Raw genomic sequence first — 20,385 nt, 5'->3', positions numbered from 1 at the left:
CACACCTACAAAAATGTCCCAAATGTCCCAAAACCTGCCTCTGTTGCAACTCATGACATCCCTCTCCCCTTCTCCAATAGCAGGTACCGATCTCATTGAAGAACATGTGAACAAAACAAAAAGGAGTGAGACCACAACCACAAGCAGAAATAGCATCACGTAGCATAGGAACTAATGTACTTGGCCTAACACCAACATCTATGAATGTGGTCAATAGCGTAGCAACTATTGTACTTGGCCTAACACCAATGTCTATCAATGTGGTCAATGTAATCACTAGCTCTGCGGCTATGACATCCATATCCTCTGTGTAAACAGAGTCAATCCCTTTGATAACCTCATCAGTCACTGCTTATGACTCCTACATTGGATCACCTCAATTACCAGGGACCCAATCATTCAAGGGCCCTCTGACTCTGTTGCTGGCACATCATCTTCTATGGCTTTTATGGGATCCATCAAATGGCATAAAGAAAGCTTGCTTCATTGTCAGGACCCAGGAGTGCAATCCCTCGAGGCATTGAGTGCAGGAAAAAAGCTTGCTTCATTGTCAGGACCCAGGAGTGCAATCCCTCGAGGCATTGAGTGCAGGAAAAAAGCTTGTAGCCATCACCAAAGCTCTAAACTACTAGGGCAAAAGACCATGGGAACTTGATCACATGATTGCCCCACACATTGTTGCGATCGTCATTGGCAATGTTAGGTACCCTCACCTCCCTTTCTCTCACCTCGTCTCGTTGATAGATCACTTTCTTTGGAATGGAAACAGAAACGACACATGTCTACGCAACAGAAACATCCTGAAGCTAGGCCGCAGAAGGCATGACTTTAACATTATATAGCATTGGAAAAATAAAAAACAAGGGAAGAAGATGAGAAAAACTTTTTGTAGGAAACAAGGGACGGGGATGGGGACTCTTGAGAAATGATGAAAAGTGAAATATGACATATATGTTGCATAACCTTATGAGTAGAAAACTCATGAATCAGTTGTAAGTATATGCACCTAAACACACTTCTAAGTTGCCAGAAAACTATGAAATGTGTGTACAATGGTGGAGAAACGCTCACCTTGTCATTATTTGACTGAACATTTGTGATAGTATGAGAACGCAAGTTTCGGCAGAGTGACTCCAAGTAGCTTCTCAAGACAGCTAAAAAACTTTCAGCAGCATGAGACTGTGAGGACACCCCCAGAACAGAAATGGTACAGTCAATAACATGGTGGTCTCTCAGTTACATCCTTACAAACATGCATGCTTGTCAAATAACAACAGGAAAAGTCTTATGATGATTACCTGAGCATCATTACACACATGTACAGGGTGCCTTTTAGCAAAATCTGCTTCGGCAGCAAGCCTCGAGTGATATGGCTCCAAAGCTGAACTGAGCTCTCTTCGATGAGGCAAAGGAGGAGTAGATGGCATTGATACCTGTTAACAATTTGAGAATGTCAGTAATTAGACAATGTCCAGCACGCACCTGACAGTAAGGGTCTTTACAGATAATCCCCCACATCAGACAGGTGGGGACTTGAACTGGGAAGTTAACCATCTGGGCAGCCAAGATCCCAGAATATGGTGAGCAGAAGATTGGTCATTATAGCCAGCTTATGCTACTTGCAGTTTTTGGCTTGGGATGTTCTATGCATAGAGTTGAAAAAAAGACAGATTTCACACAAGAAATTTGGGTTCAGACCTTGTCTCTTTGTACATTGATGATGACCACACTAGATGCTTTTGTCCGCAAAGCAGAGGACTTGTGCAGCACACCAACCTACAGATATAAGGTTGTCATATCACACAAACTCAGTCAAGTGTGTAGAGCATGAAAGAAGATGTATACCAAAAAACTTGCTCCAAAACAACCAATTTTAGCTCACTCGTGACCCCAAAAGCCTTCAGACTACCCCACCTAATGCAATTCAGCAAGTGAATATAAACCATGCTGGAGATGCCAAAGACAAAAACTTTGGTTAAATGTGTCTCCAGCCTTACAACCAAGTAAAGGCCCTTGAGAACTAGAGAAAATTCAACAGAAATCCTCTAAATCTCATAAGCGTTCTTGGATGCATGTGTCATGTGCTATAAAGGTATTTTCTTTGGAAAGGATGTGTGTAAGTTTGTATGTTACAGTACAGTACCGGACACTATACAGTATGTATTTGTTGCATGCGCGGAAGCATTGTTGTACTGATCCACAGCCCTAAGCCTGATTAAGAACAAGATGCTAAATAAACATGTTTAAGACAGAGGAGGGAAGAGAGAGAAAGAGAGTTAATGTCAAGGTTTTCTTGTATTAATAGTATAAAAAGGTGACTAAAAGACTATACATCTTCAAGGCCCTTCGTCTAACCCCAATATGGTGACCTTTGGCCTTCTACATGCTTCTACTAAATTCTAGACTTCCACTTCTTCAAAACATTCTTAATGAATGATTCAATTGATGACTTTATGCTTTTTAAGATGCTAGAGGTGTTGGTCGGCCACTTCACTGTTGTCAGCCTATTTGTTGGACACGAATATTCATGGAATAATATTTAAATGTTGTGCTTTCTTCAATGCTTTGTCCCAAGTGCTGGCCTTCTCGCTGTCGCCTGGCCGACTGCCTGCCTCCTTGATGACAGGGTGGACACTCTGCCATCCTCCCTCCCTAGACTTCTGACTTTGACCTTCTACTTTGATACTTTGTCTGAACACATTTCACTTCTGATCTCCACTTCCAAGTCTTGCTGAAGAACCGAGCATCTGTTCCACTATTGTTCCCATGCTTGTTATCTCTTTCCCTTAACACATCGGTGGGTCACCTACAAGAATTGATCATGCCTGTTGCTGGGCCTTTGGAACTGATCTGAGAGCTAACTGATGTACTCATTCTCAGTACATACCCCCATAGAATTCTTTCCTCCAGCTTTGCATGTTGTTGCAGACCACTCCATATGCTATCTTGGCTGCATTCTTTTGATGGATCTGCGCACCTCCTTGGGACTATGCTTAGTGGCTGAGCCAGAATGTTCTGATACCAATGTTGGCATGTGTGGGAGCCTTGGTGTATTGATCCACAGCCCTAAGCCTGATTAAGAACAAGATGCTGAATAAACATGATTAAGGCAGAGGAGAGAAGAGAGAGAGAGAGTTGGTGTCAAGGTTTTCTTGTACTATGGTACAAAAGGTGACTGAATGACTATACATCTTCAAGACCCTTGATCTACCCCAATAGAGTGACCTCTAGCCTTCTACATGATTCTATTGACTTCTAGACTCTTGACATCTTCAAAAGATTCTTGATGAACGATGGCTTTATGCTTATATAGATGCTAGAGGTGCTAGTCGGCCACTTGATTGCTGTTCGCATGTTCGCTGGACAAGCATATTCATGGAATAATATTTAAATGATGTGCTTTGTTCAATGCTTTGTCCCAACTGCTGGCCTTCTCTCTGTCGCCTGGCTGACTGCCTATCTAGGTGCCCTCCTAGCTGCTGACTACTGTTGTGACTGCTGCCGATTGGATACTCATGCGATGATGATGATGATGATGATGCTTAACATGCTGTCCTAAATGCTGTATGCTGTCCTAAATGTTGTATGCTGTCCTAAATGCTGTATTAATCAGGGATTATACTGTTCATGCTGAGGATTAGGCCATGGCACGGGTGTGCACATGATAGTAGTGCTGCTCTAACAAAAGAGAGGAAAGAGGGAAAGGACTGAAAATTTTGAAAACTTACAATATATGGAACCGGTGCATCCAAGAAGTCCAACATCTGATTGGGGAGTATCTGAATTCAGAATTAGGACACCCACTTAAGTAGCAATGAAGGCAATGTACATATAATATAAGCCTGACCATTAAAAAGCTTTGACATCGTCCAAAAATAAATAAAGAATCACATAGTAGCTTGCACACCGGCAACATGAGACTTTGCCATTGAAAAGGTCTAATAAGAGGGATTGTTGACAAAACCACCGCTGAAAGCACGCCCTGTTCAAAAATCAGAATTTCAGACTCAGTACTGGCTACATTGAATTCAAGCAAACAGAAAATCTCTCTCTCTCTCTCTCTATTGTATTCTTTTGTACCATGATGAGATTACATGGACACTATTGTATCACTTTTGGTCTCATAGACCCACTGGGTCTTTTGAAGACATTTAATATAACTCTCCTCTCTCTCTCTCTCTCTCTCTCTCTCTCTCTCTCTCATTTTTCATCTTGTATAATCTCAGATTGAGAGATCCTAGCTTTCAGTTTTCAGTTTTAGTCTATTGCTTTTTTATTTTTCATCCATGACGAGATTTCATGGACACTATGTGTCATAGTTATGGGAAACGGTCCAAAATGGCATTTTGTGAGGGCCGAAACGCGTTTCAAGGTAGGCAAGGGACTGAAACGTGTATCGGTAACCCCGAAACAGCTGCCCGAACATTTCAGCTAACAAGGGAAAGTTTCAGCTTGCCGTTTCCCACAACACCACACGTTTCGGAGATCTTTCCACCCAAATCAACATGAAGTAGTAAGAAAATGTCACACTACAACAACTGATGTCCATTTTATTCCCCTTTTATTCTTATAAACCATAAAATTCATGTCATAATGGGATCACATGTGCGTACAAGCAATCATGAACTTTCAAAATCTCCCCTCCCTTAGCCCTCCTTGCGGACGTGGCATTTCCGTTTCCGTTTCAACTCTCCTCGAAATTTTCATTTCCATATCTGTTTCCGTTTTTTTTTCCCCGTTTCCCTCAACTATGCTATGTATACATCATTTTGGTCTCATAGACCTTTTGAGTCTTTTGAAGACGTTAATATAACTTTCTTTATTTCTCCCCTCACAGTTGTAGACTCACCTTTGCTAGATATTCTGGATGGATGAGGATGCTGATATCACACCCACATGAGCCCTCCTTTTCTTGTACCAACTTGGAGATGTATCCTCCACATGTATTTTCACATGTACTCACATGTTCACCATAGTGCAATGATGATGATGAGATAAGACATACAGCTAGTCCATGTTTTTGTAGGAGTTTTTTTCAGTTTTGTCACTTTTATTCCATGGCCTAGTATCATATGGAATTCTTGTTATCACTTTTGGCTTTTTTTTTCTGGACATCCAGAAGACATTGACAGTTGAACATTGATTTGTCTCATAGGTCGAGTTCGGCCTCTAGTAGACGTTAATACAGCTTTCTTTCTTTCTTTCTCTCTCTCTCTCACACACACACACATATGGTCTTCTGAAGACCCCGGATGGAGACCCTCGCCGACCACCACAAGATCACCCTGACCCCAATGCCCCTACTCGTCGATGACAGGCGAAGCAATTCACATTGACAGCACATGTGCCACATATGCCACCCTGCCGAGTCCCACTAGTCCGAGAAGATGCTCCCCCCTACAACTTTAAAGCTGAGAGATCCTCCAAAGCTACGAGAATGCCACTCCGCAGGCAATGGATGTGGAGAGCCTCTATATAGTCATAGATCTCAACGACCCACTTGGATCCCCTCACATTGTATCATTGTAGCATTGCGCCACTGGCAATTACATGGCTGTTGTTTCTTCTCTCAGCTCTAGTTGGGTTTTTAATCGTGTTTTTTTCTGATGATTTTGTCACTTCATGGATACATTGTAACACTTTTGGTCTCATAGACCCTTTGGTCTTTTGTATATATTAATAGAACTTTCTTTCTTTCTATATGCACACATCAACAAAATTGCAACAATGCCACTCATGTATGTCTAGTATATAGCATTCTCAACAAAACCTTTTGAGAAGATGCAAAGAATCTTGGCACTGTAACAGGAATCACTAGTCCTATGGTGGTAACTAGCGAATCTTTTATAGTCAAACTTCATGGCATGTTGGGATAATTTTAGCAGATAGTGAGCTTGTAATAAAAGCTATTGAAGTCATGCTTGTTACCCACTCCAGTTATCATTCCCCATGACTACTTGTAAAGAGCCCACACCATTTCTTTGTAATGCAATCTCATACAGCAGCGTGACTCATAAAGCGACCTGACATTGAGCTTAAATGGGGAAGTCAAAGGACTTCATTGTATCGTTAGAAAATAGCAAATAGAGCTAGTCAAGTAAAACTGGGAACTATTTAAGTTCTAGCCAATCATAGTGTGAAAATTGTTCCTTGTATATAAGGCACTTTTACAAAGCTTTGGCCAGTAACAGTGAAAATTGTTCCTTGTATATAAGGCACTTTTACAAAGCTTTCACCAGCCATAGTGTGAAAATTATTCCTTGTATATAAGGCACTTTTGTAGAGCTTGAAGGACCATGATCAAGGTTTCGTTGTGAGCTATGTCGGGTGGAACTCCATGGTGCACAGAGAGAGAGAGAGAGAGAGAGAGAGAGAGAGAGAGAGAGAGAGAGAATGTTGACCTAGGAGAGAGGCGACACTGGTTCGAAGAGAGAGAGAGGGAGGGGGGACAGGTTCAAACAGAGAGGCGACACAGGTTCGAAGAGAGAGAGGCGACACAGGTTCGAAGAGAGAGAGAGAGAGAGGCGACAGGTTCGAACAGAGAGAGGCGACACAAGTTTGGAGAGAGAGAGAGAGAGAGAGAGAGAGAGAGAGACTGTAGAGGGGAGAGAGAGTGCTGCACGAAGGCGTGTGTGTGTGAGTGTGTGTGTGTGTGTGTGTGTGTGTGTGCATGAGAGAGAGAGAGAGAGAGAGAGAGAGAGAGAGAGAGAGAGAGAGAGACCAAAACGCGGATCGATCTATGAAGGTGCTGATTTAGGGTTTGCAGCTACTGATTTAGGGTTTGCAGCTGCTGAATTAGGGTTTGCAAGTGCTGAATTAGGGTTTTCAGGTGCTGAAATAGGGTTTGAGAGAACGGGTTTTCTTTGCTTTTGTACATGGATTTGGATGACCCGGCTGCTGCTGTTGGTGGCATGGCTGCCAATAGCCTTAACATGGATCTTATTGAGGAGATGATCGAGAAGGATGTGGGTTATGCTTCAGATGCCTCGGAGCAACAAAAACGTCAAAGGCTTGATGTTGATGCAAGCTACACTCCGGTGAATGTTGGAGAGAATGCAGAGGAAAGTTCTCAGGTACCTTCTCCGGAGTTTGCACGTTTGCTCTGCAGATCACTGGTGAGCTTCTGCAAGAATATGTGAAGGCAAATAGCGTGCAAATGGCTGCAGTAGATAATGGTAGTGTGGCTGATGTATGCATGGAGACTCCTTTGTTGCTACAATAGCTAGCAGATTTTCATGATCGTGCTTCTATCTTCTTCTTTACTGGGCGTATTCCGTTGTTGCCTTGTCTTAGAGCATGGTTGGGCCGCTTGGTGTCGCCTGAGGCACTTGAGGAGATTTATGATGGTCCGAGACGCTTTTATGAAATACTTTTTCGCACTTCGGAAGCCCGTAGGGCAGTCTTGGAGCAGGTGCCACTCTTTTTGGATGGGCAGTTGGTTCATGTAGTTCCGTGGAAGCCTATGGCAGAGTACCAAGATATGTTGCGCCAGGCTTGCCCAGTTTGGGTTGAAGTGAAACAATTCCCACCAATGTTTTGGCGTGTTTTACCAGGTCTCATGCGAGGTATCGGTGATGTCTTGGTGGTGCCTCGAATGACATCTAGAAACCGAAATCGTCTATGCATGTTGTGGGATACTGGGAGACCTAGGCCGACACATTTGCGAAAATGCAATGCTTCAAAAGGTTTGTGACTTGGCAGATTGTCCTGGGCCTAGTACACGGCCTTGTTGATTCCTTTTCTGGGAAGGCTTATGAAAATTGTACAATGGAATGTAAAGGGTATTTCTTCGCGCCAAAAGCAATTCAAGCTTTGGCGTACAACTTTTTGTCATGGTTGGGATGTTTTGTGTGCAGTTGAACATAAGCAGCATAAGTTGGCGGGCAAAGCCTATGTATATAAGGGGTTTCATGTTTTCTACAGCGGACATCCTACTTCGCAGTCAGGTATTATGTTTGCTGTTCGTTCGCAGTTTCAGCCTTCTCTTGTGATTCAAGATGTTCATGGAAGATTTCTAGTGATACAGATTGTTTGGGATGATACGCCTTTATGGTTGTTAGGGGTGTATGCTCCAAATAATGCTCGTGCACGCCGTTTGCTGTGGAATGACTTGTGTGCTCTTTCTATCTCTCATCGTGGCTTTGTGATGGGAGACTTTAATATGTGTGTCTCCAGGGAGCAAGCCACGTTGCCTCATTCTGTAATGGATGGCCCGGAGAGAATGGCGTGGGAAGCTTTTACAGCAAGGTCGCTAAAACAAGACATGTGGTCTTGGTTGCATCCAGATGAAAGGGGTTACACTTATGCCTCACAACAGTTTCGGGGCACTTATGCTAGATTGGATAGGATGTATATTTTACATCAAGATCTCTTTTTGCCAGAGGTTCTTACTATGATGGTTGATCAGCAACGGGTTTTCTCAGATCATTGGCCGCTTGTGTTTGAAATGGTCTATCATCCTATGGATGCATATAAAGGCTTGTTGGGATGCTTGCCTTTGCGCTTAAATCACACTTTTTTGGAGCATGAAGTTTTTGATGTTTATATGCGTCAGTTGATACGACATTTCTCCACAAGAGTGTCCATGGCTGATTATCATGCTTGGCCAGTGTTCCTTACCAACACTCGGAAATTAGCGCGGCATTATGGTCTTGCTAATGCCTCTATACAAAAACAGCATGTGGCTCTTCTTGAGTCGCTTTTAAAGGGCTTGCAGGCGTTCATGTTTACTGACTCTATGGATGCTGAAGTTGTGGATGCCATAGAATGGCTGAAAAAGAAGCTTTCTAGGGTGCAGGAAGCACAATATGTTCGCTTTCAACTACTTGCACGTCTTGATGCTTTGCGGGATGCTTACTGTCAATCTCATCGCTTCTATGATAAGTTGCATCAAAAACATATGCATGAGAATATTGTTAGGCTGATGGATGCCCAAGGCAACCTTGTTACTCAACCTTCTGAGGTTATTCAGCATTGCATCAGGTTTTATGAAGATTTGCTTGCCCCTCGAGAGGATGTCTCGCCGGCTGTCTTGGCTGCAAGGGAGTCATTGTTTGCTGAAGTACGATATCAAGTTAACCCTGATGTGGCGGTTCAGCTTCATGCTCAGCTCAGCTACTGGATGCATATGTTTTTTCGTTATGGTCTACGGCGGCTCGGCTGGCTCATCTTTGATGCTTTTATCTGGGATGCTTATTTGGCTAGGAAGCTTTCTTATTAGTGTACAGGTTTGCATGGTCATGATCCTTTAGAGGATCTTTTGTGGGCGTTTTTTTGGGGCCATAGGTTCTGTGTGAGCCATGTGGCTGATGTACATTTTTACATATAATATAAAACACCATTTCACGAAAAAAGAGAGAGAGAGAGAGAGAGAGAGAGAGGCCAAGTGTAGAGAGGATGAGAGAGTAATATGTAACAATGCTTAAGAGAGAGAATATCTGCACAACTTCGCTGTGAGCTATGGTGGGTGAAACTCCATGGTGGAGAGAGAGAGAGAGTGTGTCATATGTAACAATACTTAAGAGAGAGAATACCAGCACAACTTCGCTGTGAGCTATGGCAGGTGGAACTCCACGGTGGAGAGAGAGAGAGAGAGAGAGAAAGATATATTAAGCGTCTACTAAAGACCCAATGGGCCTATGAGACCAAAGTGATACAATAATGTCCATGGCATATCTCATCATGGATTGGAAAATAAAACAGAAAGAAAACATAAACATAGCTATCCCACTGGGGTGATACAAAACTGTCCATGGAAACTCATCATGGAATACTAAGAACATCAAAACATGAGAGCAGCATCAGCTCTGAGTAGATGATATACCACCCTCCAAAATATCAAGCATGGGGCTAATGAGTATGGCCGAGAGGTCTCCCTCAGCTATGTCACATGGAAAGGTAGCTCGATGGCGATGGAGCATGTCCTGGATCTGGAGAGCTAATGAGGTGATCGTGGCCGACGGCCGGGGAGTCGGGGGCGTCAGGCACGCTAGCGTGCGGAGGCTCAGTCCGAGGTAACTCCTCTCGGGTGAGGCAGGTCCGGAGCAACTCGTGGAGGGTCCACAAGATCCGCTATATCGGTGTCCTCCACATTCCTGGGTCCGGAAGAGACTCGTGATGGTTGGCTGGCGAGGGACGGGGCGGGGTGGCTGGGGCCGAAGCTCTCTCAAGAAGGTGTCCCTGTGTCTGCGAAGCTGAAGCAGGAAGAGGCCCATGCAACGCTGGTCCTAGATCAATGATCTTGGAGAGTGGACCAAATCCCTCACGAAATAGACTAAGAAACCGCCCGCGGATCTCATAGTATACTGGGCAGCGGCATATGTAATGCTCCTCCGTCTCAACCTCTGTGTGGCATAATCGGCAGATCCTCTCCTCTTTGGGTCTCCGTATGAGCTTCCCGACTCTGAAGATGTGCTCAACTCTACCTGTTTCCACTCTGAGGTGGTGGGAAAAAACCCGTATCTGGCCAATCGCAATCCGCATGGCATGGCCCATGGGACATGCGAACACTCAAGTAGCCCGGCTGCTGGATGAATCCATCCTCAATGAGAGTGAGGAAGTATCCTACTGGGTTCTAATACTGTACAACTGTTGCACTCCTGATGATGAGCCAGTTTGTCACCATGCACTGAGTGCAGAGTGCATGTGACATTCCCTCTTGCTTAGCTTGGAGGCAGGTTCATGGCTTTCAAAAATCCGCCTCCAAGTAATCCGCCAACAACTGGGGGTACTCTTGGAAGAACTCCTTGTCGAGCCATACGGCTTCGTGAGTGCCTCGATCTCGGAATTTCATATAGAATTGATGTATCCGTCGACCGGAACCATGCTTCCATCGATGAAGAAGGATCTGCTCAGGCTCAATAACTTCTGCTTCGTCTTACCACGTCTGGCTGCTGTTCATCTGAAACATCAAACACTTCTGGACCAACATATGGTTTTAGCCAAGAAACATGGAAAACATCATGCATTGTCCAACTGGTAGGCAATTTTAACTTCATGGAGACATCACTTAACTTTTTGACTATTGGAAAAGGGCCAAAACTATGGAATGAAAGCTTGGGACAATGTTTGCCCACTTGTTTCAATCTCTGTTTCATGATACGCAAATAGACCCAATCCCCTTCCTTGAAGTGGATATCTCGTCTAAACTTACATGCCTGTCTGTGAACTGAATAATGGCCAGGCTCAAAATTGAGGGCCAAACTGGGTTGAGTACCAAACTCTGTGGAATCGATATACTGATCTTCTAAGTCTTTTCCAGAGATGTTGAGAATGGTAGACTCCTGACTGGTCTGGATGCTGGTCTTTCTACAAAGAATATCTGCTCTACTGGGTTATGCTGACCAGGGATGTACTTAATCATTCCTCCAACTTGTTGGAAGAGCTGACCCTGTCTAGTGTGCTGAGCACTCCGCTGGGCACTTGGCATAGTCTAAAGCCACTTAAGTGCTTGGTGGTCTGTTTTCACTGTGAAAGCCTGTCCATAAAGAAAAGGCTTCCAATGTTTGAGCACTGTGATCACACCCAAAAGCTCTTTGTCATATACCGAATAATTCTTTTTGGCGACATCCAACTTTCTACTGTAATATGCCACGGGTCGATTGTCCTCCTGGAGGACTGCACCTATGGCTACATTGCTGGCATCGGTGATGACCTCGAAAGGTTCATCCCATGATGCTAACTTTAATACAGGTGCTTCTGAGGCAGCTTTTTGGAGTGCACGGAATGCATCAAGCGCCTTGCCTGTAACTGAGACTTTCTGCTTGCGAGTCTTCACCCCCTTGAGCAAGTCAGTAAGAGGTGCTGTAAGGTTGGAAAACTGATGGACATGGGTACTATAGGCCTGACAAAGACCTACGAATGAACGGATTTCTTGGGCGGTCTTAGGAATGTCCCAACCTAAGATCTCCTGAACCTTTGATGGATCCAGTCTAATCCCATCGGAACCGATGATAAAGCCCAAATACTGAACTTCCTTAACACCAAAGACAGACTTTTTGGCGTTTATGTAGAGCTGATTATCTCCCAAAAGTTGCAAGACTTTCTCCATATCTTTCTCACGCTGCTCCGCAGTTGGCTGAGAAGACTAGTATGTCATCAAGGAATATGAAAACACACTTCCCAATGTGGACTGCGAAAAATCCTAGACATCATCTTATTGAACGTTGCGGGTGCATTTGTAAGCCCAAAAGGCATGACTACGAACTCGTAGTGACCACGCTCTGTTCGAAAAGCTGTTTTTGGAATGTCAGCTTCAAAAATGCAGACCTGATGGTAACCACTCTTGAGGTCGATCTTCGTGAAAAACTTAGCACCGTCTAAACGCTCCAAAATGCACTCTATCCTTGGCATAGGAAACTTATTCTTGATAGTGAGTTTGTTTAATTCCCTGTAAGTCTACACAAAGGCGTGAAGACTTGTCCTTCTTTTGGACAAATAGGATAGGTGCAGCAAATGGGGAGAAAGAAGGCCGAATGAAGCTCAGATAACTGCTTTTCTAACTCGCCCTCTAAAGTCTTGGAAAGACGATAGGGAAACCTGCTAGGAGGATCTGATCCAGGGACCAAATCAATGTGATGGTCCTCAGGACGAGAGGGTGGGAGACTGGGCGGGAGATCGTCCCTAAGCATAATGTCCTGGTGTCTGGATAGGAGGTCTGCTAAATTGAGGGACTGAAGATGTAACGGATGCTACTAATGAGGGAGGGGCTGTTTGAGCACGAACATAAAGGAGTGCTCCTTCTGCTCCCTTGCGGATAGCTCGTCTGGCCTGGAGATGCGAAATCAATGGGATGCCAAGAATGCTTCTATCCCCATGAATCATGACAGGCTCAGGAAAACCTTTACAAATAGTAAAAGTGTCCTGCCCCCAGTCGGGAATAGGCTCATACTGATCGGAACCACTGAATTCCTAAGATCATGTCACACCCCAACAGAGGTGAGACGATGAAATCTCGTTGAAATGAGGCCTTCTGAACTTCAAAGGCAAATTGCTGTGCCTTCTAGGAAATGTGGGTGCGACGACCGGGTGTAAACCCGTCCACATCCAGATGATATGGGACTAATGTACAGTTCAATTTATTAGCCAACTGGGGAGAGATGGCGTCTTAAGAACTACCCATATCGAAAAGGACTACAAACTATCAGCCTTGGGCAGAGCCATAAGCTCGGATGAGGCTCTTCTAAGAAGCATCGCTCTCACCCTCCTGCTTAGCATCAAATACCACGGATGGCATAGGATGCATGGAAGGTAAAAGTTGAACTGCATTTGAGGTAGTAGGCGGGGCTGGAGGAGCTGGGGAGGCTGTGGCAACTGTGGCAGAAGGAGCTTTGGCGACTTGTGCCGCTTGCCATTTGTGGCAATCCTTCTTACCATGCCCTATAATATGACAGAAAAAACATCTATTTTATGACTGGTACTTCCTTTGCTCCTCTGGGGGAAGATAACCTCCAGTAATGACTGCTTTAGCCTTTTCATCAGGGGTTTTCTTAGGTTCTTTATCTTTCTTATCCCCTGAACTGGAGCTATTACTGCTGTCCTTCTTAGCATCTTTAGAGGACGCGTTACCTTTCCCTGTCTGTGCAGCTGATTGCTACTGCTAGGGTTTGGTACAGGACTAAGATGACTGCTTGGGCTTGCCCCCGTTAAGCTTCATTTCTTCATTCTGAGCGAGAGTCAGAGCCCGGTCATATGTACTTGGTTCAAAGTTACGAACTGTGAACCGAATGTTAGAGTCCAATCCACGAATGATTTGCTCCATCTTAACCTGCTCAGATAACCCTCACTACTGTGCTAAAGTAATAACCTTACCGGAAAACTGAAGCACTGGGGATCCGTTCTGTCTGAGTCCATATAGAACTCGTCTTTGAGACCGTTCATGTAATGGGGCGGGAGAAATCTGGTCTTCGGGTCATGGACAAAGATGTCCAAGTCAAAGGCTGTGACACCTGTGGCCTGGTCTGTATGAATACTAGACCAATGCTACCACCAAGTGACTACCTCACCAGTGAGATGGGGAGCCGCTAAGTGGACTTTGTCTTGAGGGTCTGTGATCCTACCTAATGGAAAATGAGCATTAAACTAATGAATAAATTGATTAACTGATGAATGATCACACTTACCATCATACTTACTGAAGTTTGGTTGACTGCGAATGATGGTGGTTGATGCTGCTGCGGACTGCTACACCTACGACTGGGGAGACTGAGGAGAGCTGCTGATACCTCAAGTGTATGGCCTCCTTTTCCCGTTGGTGCTCGAGTAACATACGTTCTCGATCAAGCTCACGTTGGTGTTCCCGAGCGGCGAGTTCAGCCTGACGCCAGTCTTCGTCGATCCTGCGTTGGGCTTCCTCATAGTCCCGTCTTTCTGCTTTTTCTCTTTTCCTTCGGGCCTCATCCTCTCTCCTTTGTTGTTCCATCTGAAAGAAGAGGGAGATGTAGTCGGGTGCTACTGGAGGTGGAGAAGGACGTGCTGCTGCTGCCTCCAAGAGTTGGAGACGCTCCATGAGCAGGTGGTTCTGAGCTCTAAGAAGAGCTCTGGTGTCTGCTGTAGACGGAAGAACATGGTCTCCTTCGGGGGAGACGTCTTCCAGCTGATGAGTACTCTCTTCTGTAGACATGATGCTGAAGTCGGTGGTCATGCCGCAACACAATCTAACCATCCAAGGATGCCCCCACGCTAGGATATGGTGTGTGTGTGGACAATCTGAATCTGATACCAATGTGATATGCAGCGGAAGTCTTTGTATTGGAAGATCCTGTCACACAAATGCTCACACCGTCTTCTGTATCTTGAGTTTCATGAGTTTAGCAATCCACTTTAATACTTCAAACTTTAAAGAGATATGAGAGAGAGATATGAGAACTGTACACCAGATTGGGTCCCGAATTACCCACCCACTGAAGGGCCCCCTATCCCGATAACGAGATAGTATTTGCTTTATTTCTTTAGAGAGAATGACTGTGGACTGTAGATAAGCCAAACGCAAGATCTCGGAGGATCGGAGATTGGCTGAACCGTACACGGCTGTAGAAACACCTCGATGAACTGATCTCGAGCCTATGCACTCTTCCCAAGGGCATGAGGAAGGGCTGCACACCTGAGGCTGAGAAAAGAAGATGGTGGACTGTTCTAAGCTATGCTAGAATGCTGTAAATGCTTATGAATGCTATGTTACCTTCACCAGAGGGCTGGTGTATGACTGGATGATGCTGATTACTGATGTAAACTGCAGTGGGACTGAAAACGCATGAAAGGGGCTGCTGGAAATCTGCAAATGCAGGGCTGAATGGCTGTTTTCTGGCATAGAACTGAGGCTGGACTGAAACGCTTGCTGAATACTAATGCTGGACAGAAAACGCAAGCTGAATACTGGCCTGAATAGATGCTGCAAGCAGGCGGCTGTTCACATGCAGAAAACGCAGGAATCTTATGCTGATTTGGGGCTGATCTGATGCGCTTATGGCTGTAGGACTGCTGAAGATGCATGCGTTGGAGAACCAAGATTGGCTGAAGCAAACTCAAGCTCTCCAAGGGCTGGATGAGACTAGTCTAGTAATGAAGGCAAGGGAACTCCTAGGGCTGAGGAGGAAAGCTCTTAGCACACTGAAGACTGAATGAGAAACTAAGCCCTATGCAAGCCTATTTATACTAACTAGAGGTTGGTCAAGTTGGCTCGTCATTTAATAAAGTTTATATTTATAAATGACAATAAATGCTAAATAAATACTATAAAATATGGGAAAAATACCAGATAAATCCTAGTAAATTCCCTAAGGCTTCTGGGATGTTCTAAATGATGCACAGGCATATGAATGCATATTATGCAAGATGCACAGTGCTTTCTGATGCAAACCCTAAGGCTTCTACTAACTCTACATGCATGAATGATTCTCTCCAAGTGGGTTAAGGGACTTGACTGACTGACTGACTGACCCGCTAAGGCTAAGGAATGACCTACGTAGCTCGTGCTTGACTTATCCTGGACTGAGGATGTACAATGGGGTCACGGCATACGACAAATATCATCCTACTGGGTTCTAATACTGTACAATTGTTGCACTGCTGATGATGAGCCAGTTTGTCACCATGCACTGAGTGCAGAGTGCATGTGACACATGTACACACAGGAACAAGTCCCAGTAGAAAGTCAAATCCATAGTATCACATGAGTGGCATCAATCCCTTGCATAACAGCCATGGTGTCATGTGCATGCCCGTGCCATGTCTAATCTTTAGCATGAACAATCTTAATCCCTAATTAGTGCAACAATCAGGACAGCATATAGTGTCATCAGTAGCATCAGTAGCATCAAAAGCATCAGCAGTAGTAAATACATCATCGTCTAGCATGATCTACAGCTTAGGATCAGCATCATCAACCTCATCTGGGGGGCATGCAACCCTGTCGGCAGGCAAGCAGATAGATGTTGGTAGCCAACATAGGGTCCCAAGCACTAGGTAGGACAGTACATAATTGGATGACTAGTAGTGGGACACATCAGGCAGAAGCGTAGCATTAAAGAGAAGGAAATCTAAATATTTGTCCAGCATAACTCGCCAACAACACGGGGAACTGGCCGACCTGGTCCTCCAACATATATAGAAGCATAAGTCATAATTCAGTCATTCAATCATTCCATCATCATTAATTATCAATATAAGCTATGTAGAAGGGCCATGGTCACTCCCATGGGGCTGACCATAGCCCTAAGTCATATACAAGCATCATGTAATCTTTTTGTACCATGTTAATACAGAAAACCTGACACCCAATCTCTTTCTTCTTCTCTCTCCTCTATCTTAATCATGCTTATTTAGCATCAATGTTCTTAATCAAGCTTAGGGTTGTCAATCAGTACAACAAAGGCTCCTGCGCATGCAACACATGGATGCCAATCCAATGTATACACATAATGAGAAAGCACGGGTGGACCAGTTGGGTGGCCAAATGGTGACATCTCCCCCGGCTTCTCAACAATTGTCCGCAACTGAAAAGCATCCAAATACATCTGAAGCAAGTGCGGTAGATCTCTAAAGAACTCTTCATCTATCCATTTAGCATCAATGGGAAGATAGTTCTTGAACTTCACAAGGTAATGCCTAACAAGTTTGCCTCCATCAAGCTTGGGTTCCTTGTGATACACAATCTGTTCTGGTGGATCCTCAATGACCGGTTCACTGGGCTCCGACCCTACATACTGAAGGAGATTCACATGAAAAGCATTGTGTATATACCATGACTAGGCAATGCCGACTTGAAAGCCACTTCATTGATCTTGTTGATCACTCGAAAAGGCCCATAAGTCTTTCTTTCTCGAAATTCAACATAACCCAACCATTCTCTTTGACATCAAATTTACGGCGAGTGAGAGCTGAGAGTTGAGGTAGTGCTTATCTTGTCAGAGCGTTTGTATTTGCGTTATATTCATTTCCTTTGTTATCATTTCCCTTGGATTTATTAGCTGAGTTTCCTTTCTCTCCTAAATCCCCTCCATCCTCAAGAGCCAATGTGAGAACGGCGGCTTGAGAAGCGGATTACCTTCTATGTGGATTCCATCGCCACACAAACGCACAGAGGTACAAAGACTCCTTAATATATGCTCGACCCAATTCCAACGTGTCTGTATTTGAATTATATTCATTTCCCTTGGATTTATTAGCTTAGGTTGCTGCTCTTTGCCTTTCTTCTCTTAAATCCTCTTCATCCTCGAGAGCCAATGTGAGAATGGCAGTTTGAAGACTGGATTACATTCTCTGTGGATTCCATCGCCAAACTAACACACGGAGGTGGGAAGACTTCTTATATATGCTCGACCCAATTCCAGCAGGCCAAATAACTATTCATTCCCATGATTCTTGACCAATAACAAAGCAAACGTTTTATAGAGGGTGGAGGACTCAAACCATCAACTTGTGTGAAATATATTCTCCAATGCACAAAATAATCTTACAAATAGATAGCTACTTCCCTTAACAATACACATATTTGAGGTGGTCATTCATATATTTTATGCCAATAAAAACAATGAACCTGAGAGAAAAATGCATGTTTTGTTGGAAACCTTACTGGGTTTGGACAAACTACTACAATCTGCTTCTCTAGCAGCATACTGGTAAACAAAGCAAGCACCTGAAAGGAAACCATATATCAACTTTCAAAATTATATGGTTAGCTTGGAGTGCAAATATTTAAAACTGAACTATAACACAACTCCAACAGCAAGACATACAGAAATACAAAGTAAATAAAAATCCTTACTTGAAGCTGCATAAGTTTAGCATTAACTTCAGCAACCCAAACGTTAATGTACTATATTTGAAACTGACACCAGATAGTTTACAAAGGACTTGAGAAAATACATTACAGTCCATATTTCTCAGTTTCCAGTTTGGGAGGGAGGGAGGGAGAAAAATGCATGTGCACACACCCACACAACAGATGAGATGAGTCTTTTAACATCACAGCAAAGCCAACATAGCTCATGCAATCGACACAACAACAAAGATGTGCCCGAGACCCACGATTCCTTGATAAGAAGCTCGATGCAAAAACTACTACACCAGTACTTCACGTACACGAAGAGGATATTAGGCCCCGTACTTACACAGAGAAAGAGTCATGACTGCACACATAGAGAGGGAAGATGACAACCAGCACGATAATGATCAGCACAATTAAACAAGGTTAATTAGGGATTAAGGGTGTGAAGAGATGATCCGTAGGAAGCATACTTGCGTTATCATATTTTGTCCTTTTTATAGGAGAGAGCCCCCTTTACAAGGTGCATATACCTATGCTGCCACCACATATGCCACATGTTAAACTATGATGCCAAGTGTTCCTAAGAGCTGTCACCTACATGCATCATTGCTTACATAAGATCCTCTTAAGAGGTTGTTCCACACACAAAAGAACCCACACTAGCGGTTGTTCACACACACTAGAACCACTTTATTTAAAACCTAAGATTACACACAGAAGAGTGCTAGTTTACACAACCACCTAACACTCGTTTATTCTTGTTGGGTATTTTGGTGTCTTGTAGTGTGTCCATTTGTGTGATGTCACATGTGGAAGCTCTGGTAGTCTTCTTTCAGCCCAAAACACCATCCTGGAACAACTTGATGCAAAACGCAAGCAAAAGAGATGGAGAGAAGAGAGAGAGAGAGCTGAGTTTCAGTATATTCATATAGTACAAAAAGGTAGTACATCATGGCAAGCCTTTGGCTGCCCCTCAAAAGGTGGAAAACACAGTCTAGTCCACTCGAATGACCCTACTCCCTAAAGGAGTGAGTGACTCAACTAACAACTTGGCATAGCCTTTTATAGGCCCTCTTAATGCAAGAGACCTGGCCGACCTGCTGTCGGCCAGCAGCATCCTCTACCTAACCTGAAGACTGTGTTGGCCAGCTCTGTAGCTGCAGCCAACAGGTTCCTGTTCCACTCCAGGTTTTTGGAGATCCAATACCTTCAATGATTTGGGGTTTTTTCAACATTAAGCCTCCAGAATCAAATTGGAGCTTCTCCATCGACAAAAAATTGGGGTTTTCCCTCTGGTCCTCCCAGTTTGTGCATATATAGGTTCTCTGCCTTGGCCTTAGAGCCTAAAAGATAGCCCAAGTATCCATCGCTTGGCAACGCCAAAGGAAAAGGACATATCTTCATCAGCACATCGCCAGCATGGGTTCTTTCCACACGGGATGTCCCCCAAAATCTGAATCTTTTGGGTTCCTTTTTGTAATGCTCCATCATTCCCTACCTTGAGCATGGTTTTTTTTTTTGGGGCAGGGGGCGCGCGGGGGGGTGGGGGGGTGGGGTGGGAATGGGATGTTGGGGAGTGGGGAGTGGGGGATGTTTTGTCTTGATATGTAGGCTGCCTTTTGTCTCCTGAGACAAGACATGACCTCTGTGTCTTTCGCACTAAGCCATGCTACATGAGCCTCTGAGCCTACTTATTAGCCTCTGAGCCATGTTCATGAATCTATGAGCTAGTTGGGGACTATGTCTTGATTTCTTGCTAGATTTAAGGTACTAAGACTATTGAAGGTTTGGCATGCATCACCTCCATCACTCTGAAGGGGGGTTTGTTGGGTATTTCGGAGTCTAGTAGTGTGTCCATTGGTGTGAACACCCACTTAGGGTGTCAACAACCCTTACTAAGGTCTAGGTCAAAAGATGAGGCTTGATGCCTATAAAAGCAACGTACATGGCGGAAGTACTATCATAATTCATTCATCATTGTGTTCATGCACACTTTGTATACATCATTTTGGTCTCATAGACCCTTGGGTCTTTTGAAGACATTAACATCTCTCTCTCTCTCTCTCTCTCTCTCTCTCTCTCTCTCTCTCTCTCTCTACTGATGTATTGTAGGGCTAGAT

The 20,385-nt window shown here is 44.2% G+C and overlaps 1 protein-coding gene across 2 annotated transcripts in view; it reads right to left on the bottom strand.

Moving 5' to 3' along the window:
* LOC147619895 (uncharacterized) overlaps positions 1-20,385 on the bottom strand; it is a 77,075-nt gene that overhangs the window by 15,804 nt on the left and 40,886 nt on the right. For both annotated transcript variants that reach the window (XR_015270100.1, XM_086825756.1), the window contains exons 11-16: positions 18,071-18,133; positions 3,908-3,982; positions 3,729-3,779; positions 1,699-1,776; positions 1,299-1,433; positions 1,072-1,179 (exon numbers count right to left, since the gene is read on the bottom strand). Coding sequence is in view for 1 of the 2 variants with exons in the window: in XM_086825756.1 (XP_086681882.1) it covers positions 1,072-1,179; positions 1,299-1,433; positions 1,699-1,776; positions 3,729-3,779; positions 3,908-3,982; positions 18,071-18,133 (510 nt within the window). In the remaining variant the exon portion in view is untranslated. The remainder of the gene's footprint in view (positions 1-1,071; positions 1,180-1,298; positions 1,434-1,698; positions 1,777-3,728; positions 3,780-3,907; positions 3,983-18,070; positions 18,134-20,385) is intronic.

Source organism: Cibotium barometz, chromosome 32, assembly GCF_041138505.1.
Source record: "Cibotium barometz isolate CiBa-2024 chromosome 32, ASM4113850v1, whole genome shotgun sequence".
NCBI lineage: Eukaryota > Viridiplantae > Streptophyta > Polypodiopsida > Cyatheales > Cibotiaceae > Cibotium > Cibotium barometz.
Note: the sequence above shows the minus strand (reverse complement) of the source record. Positions and strands in the feature narration are given on the sequence as shown.